Raw genomic sequence first — 6,000 nt, 5'->3', positions numbered from 1 at the left:
GGGGGGTGGGGGGCGTCCAGCAGAGCCTGGAGGGGCGCTGGAATCTGGCTGGAGCTGACCTTCCCGCTGGAGGCGCAGTGGGGACGGGAGCACAGCGCTGTCTGGGAAGCGCAGCTGGTTTCTTGGGCAGCGTCCTGAACTGGGCAGAAGCCTGCAGAGCGGTGACTGTGTCTGCAGACGCGAGGGGAGGGTTAGTCTGTTAACGAAGAGTCTGTCCCCAGAGTGGCCAGCGCACGGAGGGTGAGCAGGACGCACCCCTCCCTACCCTGCGTCGTTACCCCGCAGCTCAGCATGGGGACTGAGGCCGGGTCTCGCGTTTGCGTGTTTCCTAGAGGAACGAGGGCGACCTCTTCCACCGGCTGTGGCACATCATGAACGAGGTCCTGGACCTGCGGCGGCAGGTGCTGCTGGGCCACCTGACTCACGACCGCACGAAGGACGTGAAGCGCCACATCACTGCCCGCCTCGACTGGGGCAACGAGTGAGTACCGCCCACCGCGGGGCCCTGGGGGCCGGGCACGGCCAGGTGACGCGGACACGAGCCTGGTGTGGCGTTACCGCGGGTGACACGCGCAGGCTGTTCCGCGGTCCTCTCGGGGGTTCAGTGCAGACTGTCGTGATGGAGGGAGCACCCCAGCCCCTGGCTGCTGTGGGCAGCGGGGCGTTGTTCGCCCGCTGGCGGCCTCTGGTCTGATGGTGGGCACGTCCCAGAGTATGATGCATTCACAGGCATCAGTGAGCTACGTCTTCTACAGAAACAGGTGTTTTCAAATAGCCTTTAGGTTTGACCTGTGCGTTCCCTTCTACTGTGTGCCACCTCCGTGTCGTGGTCACCAGTCGCCAGTGTCATCTGGAGGAGTCGCTCAGGCCACAGCCCTGGTGACAGCGCAGGTGCACGGCCGGGCCCTCCCGCTGCCGGGGTCGTCCTGTGTGTGTGCAGTAGCCTCCTTGAGGGGCTGCTCGGCAGAACTTGATAAAATGCAGCTCTTGACCAAGATTTACTTTAAAATAAACCTGTAAATGACTAATCTAAAGGAACTGCCGAGATAAATAGTGAATCTGATTGCCTAAAGCTCCGATCGGGGCTGATATGCTGAGTGTGACTGTTAACATGCGGGCGAGCAGTCGGAGCGAGCCAGCTTCTACCCTCGTCCTAAGCTTGGCTCGGCTGAAGTTTAAAGAAGTTAAAAGGTCCCTCAGGATCGTCTGTGGCTGTACCCTCCTTGCCTTTCCTCTCCCCAAATCTCCGTTTGCTCTTTGGACCATCACCGGATCTTAGAGGGACAGAATAAAAGAGAAGCAGACAGGAGAGGTCTACCACAGATGAATCTGCCTGTCACTGAATCTGGAAAAACCGACGAGAAAGTGGAGAGCCGCCCCCCTCGCCTGGGAAGGTGCTTTATCAGAAGCCAGCTTTGGTTCCTGCCGAGGCGTCACACCCGCACGCAGGCACACACGTCCTGCAAGGCGTTGCACCCGCACGCAGGCACACATAAACACTGACCGCTACCCGCACGCAGGCACACACGTCCTGCAAGGCGTTGTACCCCGCATGGGGCGTTGCACCCGCACGCAGGCACACATAAACGCTGACCGCCTTGCCTTTTGATACCTCTCTAGAAATACAGACTTAAACAAAAACTTGACCCCAGCAGAGGTGGTGTTCTTCTGCAGGCCAAGTGTTTTTAAAAACGTGACTTGCCAGCTGAGATGCTTCTCTGCCCGGTGCCTCACATTCAAGTGTATCCCGGTGTGGGATGAATGGTTAACCACTTATAAGTCTGGGGCTTTAACAAGGTAAACAAGTGGGCGAGCTGTGAAAGTACACACTGCATTTCCACCCAGGCTCGTCCTTGGCCCCCAGATTGCCCCCTTCACTCCCTTCACCAGCCCCAGCCTTCCCCTTCCCAAGTCTGGTCTCTTGGACCCTGTCAGAGCCTTGAAATTACAGAGAAGACATGTTTAATTACAAATACTACAGTACTGAATTCAAGGACACTCGTTTATCATGAAGGGCTTTCCCTTCTGTCTCAAGTTTACTTAACAAGGCTGCGTATTTGATAACATTAGTCCGAGCATCTTCCACACGGTCACGTTCAGGGTTTTCGAGGTGCGCAGCCCCCGCCCCCAAAGACAGCGCCGTGCCGCCTCCAGGAAGAGCACGTTATCTCTGTGTTGGGGAGCACCCGTGGGGTCTCTTCCTGACGTCTTTGAGCCCCAGCCATCGGAGATAGCACGGCAGCCCCCGCAGACAAGAGCAGATTCGGGGACGAGGAGGTCCGCTTCTCCCCACCCTGACGGAAAGGGGAAAATGACTCCCGAGTCACACAAGTTCTCCTGGCCACGGTACCAGTTGCTCTGAGCATCGACGCTTTCCCGAGGCCCATTAGCCTGTCACAGCAAACATCCGTCTGCATTAGCTAATGACCCAGCTACACTTGTAAGCTACCAGAACCAGCATATCTGATCAATGCCGGAAAACCAACCAAATACCTGTTAAACAAACAAACAAACAAACAAACACAACAAAAAAATAGCTTAGAGATATAGAGCAGGCAAGAAGATGGTACTTTTTCGGCTTTCGGAGAGAAGCTAATAACAGAACGAAAGGGAAAGGAGGAGAGACAGGGCTTGTGACCAAGTCACGCCTCAGTTTACGCCAGTGAATTCCAGCGTGTACTTCAGGCAGTTCCATGGCTAATTTATAATAAGCTGGGGAAACACTGGTGCATGAAAATGAGCAGTAGAATTTATTTAGATCATCCTCAAATTCATGAATTTTCTGGTCTCATTCTGTTTTCTTTGAATTTCTTTGACCACTTGTAGAAAAATGACTTACGGCATACAGGCCACGCGTTCACCTTATTCCTTTAAGTATAAATTAGTTTTCTGATTGAATAATGCTAAGTGGAAAGCAATTTCAGATTATTCTCTTGCATATTAAACTAGATCAAACTGTCCTGCAAAATTATTCATCAGCCTGTAGCTCTGTGGATGAACGTAGGTTAAAAACGTGGTCAGTCTCACGTCGTATGTCAGACCGTAGAGTGACCAAGCGAAGCCTCCAGGCAGTGAAAGCTCAGGGGGAGGACGTGTCAATCATCTCATTCCCTAACGGGGACGTCTAAAGACGCGCTCTCTCCCCGACGCCTGGAACCAGAGTTAAAGTAATGGCACCTGTTTCTGTTCCCCATGTCCTGTGATGTCCTTTGACTTTCTTGCTAAGAGGGTGTGGGACGGAGAATCAGTTCCTCTTTCCCAATTTCCCAGAGCAGTTTGGTGACAGCTGGTATAAAACGTGACCCTCCCCTGCCTTCCCCCACTGGCTTCTCCATCCTGTGTGCTGTCCTTCCAGCTTGTCCTTCTGCCGGCCTCATTTCTCCTTGTTTTTAGAGCACTGGCCTGATGCCGTTCCGTGAAACCTCAGGCCGTGGGAGGTTCATCCTAAGGACAGACCTAGGAATCGACAAAACCAAATAGAAACAGGAAATAGAAACAGATAAAACTCTCTCCGCACAGCGGGAGCCAGGAAGCCAGCAGCCGAACAATCAGAGTTTTAGGACAGAAGGACACTTACAGATTTCAGGGTCCGGGGGCCCCAAAGGCCAGGACAGTTCTGGACCCCACACCTCCGGAACCTCTGCTGCCAGTGAGGCGGACCAGCTACTCTTTACGTGTCTTTTCTTCCTGTTGTCACACATTGTTGCTCTCTGGAGCTCCAGATTCAAATTCTCACAGGAGGACTGTCTGTTAGCCAGTATCTGTTATTCACCCCTGTTTAGACTGAGCATTTTACACCAGACACTCATCAGCTACTGTCCTGTCCATGGATTAGTTGTTCTTGGGTCGGGTTTGGCTCTGCGCCTGGTGAGACACCAGTCAGTTACTATGCTTGATCTCGGAGGCTAGAGACAGCCTTACAGTGCTCAGCACAGCGGGCCACGTGTCGGCCATGATGAAACCTGACTCTAAACCATTGTGCCAGGCCAGGCCTAGGGATGTGCTGCCCCAGCCTCTTTCCGCTGCCTTAACGGGTTTCTCCTAGCGACCAGCCCCAGAGGGAATGGCAGCCACGCACATTGCCACAGACTCCGATCAGAAATGAGTCAGCCCTGGACCTAACTCGGGTCAAATCCTAATGCCCAGACCTCCTTCTCTGCAACTCCAACTTCTAGAACAAAATTACGTCTAGCTCTAATTTCTACCCCACTCCAGTGTGGAAGGGTTTCTGTGGTAATAGTTCTGTGATAATAGTGTTCAAGGCTCCGCACCATATGACATCGAGGCCCCCAAGGGCAGGGGCACCCCACTGAGAGTGCCCGTCCATCCCCCCTGATTTGCCTGCCCTTGTCACCTTCTGTTTCCCGGCTCATGCCCATGCCCAGCCTTGTTACATTGGCTGACCCGCCCCGCCCCCCTCCACCCCCCGTGGTAACAAGTCATACAAGGTAAAAAATATGGGTGAGGAAAGCATGGGGGCTGATACGTCTAATTTCAAGGTGATGTAGTTTAAAAAAGAAAAAAAAAAGGTTAATTTTAATATATTCCGGAAAGATGTCTTTTCTCCTAAAGTTTTGCAATTTGTCTTCTAGACAACTAGGGCTGGACCTGGTGCCCAGGAAAGAGTACGTGGTGGTGGACCCCGAGGACGTCAGCATCACCGAGCTCTACCGCCTGGTGGGTACAGGTGGCCTCGGCTCACGGTTTCCGAGGCGCTTTGCATACTCGCTTGATTTCGTGAGAACGGGGCATTCCAGATTGAATTAGGAGTGAGGAGAACTGAGAGCTGAGGTGACCAGGCCCTGGGCACAGAGCTGAGAAAGCCGACCTCTCTCGGGATGACATGATGCCCTCCACCGAGCCCCCCCGCCCCAGGCGCTGGGAAGAAAGCCCAAGCAAGCTCTAAGTTCGTTCGCAGATCTTTGTGCTTCTCGCCTAGTCTGGCGACGTGGTTTCAAGTCGCGCATCTCCACTGCCGTGACTGACGGTACCAGCCCTTGCTCGCCCTCCCCGCCCCCATCATCAGCACACGCCCAGACTTCCGAAAGTGTCTCCTTGGTCCCCCACTGGCCTCGCCCCGCCCCTCCCAGGCCCCAGTCCATCCCTAAGTGCCGAAGCCTGTGAGTTAGCCTGACACCTGATGGTACCGCCTACTGCGGCACCACCTGTGACTCGTGGCCGCTTAAAGCCCCGTTGTTTGCTTGGCATCTCAGTTTTCCAAGTCTGGTCCCATCAACCTCATACTTAGTCTTGTCGCCTTAAGGGTTATATAATATTTATGTAATCTCTTAATATCAACCAAACCCTCTTAAACCCGAAATCTGAGAAGACGGTTGGGCAGGGCTTTCCAAGGCCCCTCCCCCAGGGGGGGTTTACCTGGATCAGGTGCTGCTGCGTCCTGCCCTGTGTTCCTGGGAGGAGCACCTGTGGAGGGCAGTAGCTCTTTTTCAGAAGACCCTGCCTCCCTTTGGGCAGCTTGCAAGCCTCTGGTGTTTTATAGAGTAGTGGGCTCTTCGTGACCTGAGGTCGATCATCCGTACCTGAAAAATGTCGGGGAAAATCGTCATCGAGGCTCCTGTCGATTCTTCATACGGCTGTCAGTTCTTCCCTGAAGCATCGATCTGTCCAGATTGTCTACACTTCATTATGTCAGTTGAAATAAATTTCGTTCCTGGGGAGGGTCTCCTCTAGCCCGAGTGCCTCGAGCGTGACAGTGCACGCTGCACGCCATCCGGCCGCGGTGCTGAGCAGAGTCTCGGCCGCCCGCTGGGAGGCAGCTCAGGGCCTGCCGTGCAGGGCAGGACGGAGCGGTGAGGCGGGAGCGCTCCACGTTAGCGCCCTCACTGCCGCTTGGTTTTTATCACAAACCTGTACAGCTCCTTCGTCAGTCACATCCTCTCGTGGGACATCTCTCTTGTTGAGGCTGCTCGCTTCTTAAAAATCTCTCACTCCCTTTGAAGTTTCTTTAGCTTCAGAGGGCGCACTGCATCTTATACTTCC

The 6,000-nt window shown here is 54.0% G+C and overlaps 1 protein-coding gene across 1 annotated transcript in view; it reads left to right on the top strand.

Annotated features, from left to right (window-relative positions):
• Positions 1-6,000, top strand: part of DOCK4 (dedicator of cytokinesis 4) — a 194,114-nt gene that overhangs the window by 10,402 nt on the left and 177,712 nt on the right. Inside the window, exons 4-5 of the mRNA XM_025046816.1 lie at positions 333-481; positions 4,593-4,677. Of these exons, the coding sequence (XP_024902584.1) occupies positions 333-481; positions 4,593-4,677 (234 nt within the window). The remainder of the gene's footprint in view (positions 1-332; positions 482-4,592; positions 4,678-6,000) is intronic.

This window comes from Pteropus alecto, unplaced genomic scaffold, assembly GCF_000325575.1.
Source record: "Pteropus alecto unplaced genomic scaffold, ASM32557v1 scaffold21, whole genome shotgun sequence".
NCBI classification, from domain to species: domain Eukaryota; kingdom Metazoa; phylum Chordata; class Mammalia; order Chiroptera; family Pteropodidae; genus Pteropus; species Pteropus alecto.
The sequence above is the reverse complement of the archived record's forward strand: the minus strand, read 5'-3'. Positions and strand labels throughout refer to the sequence as shown.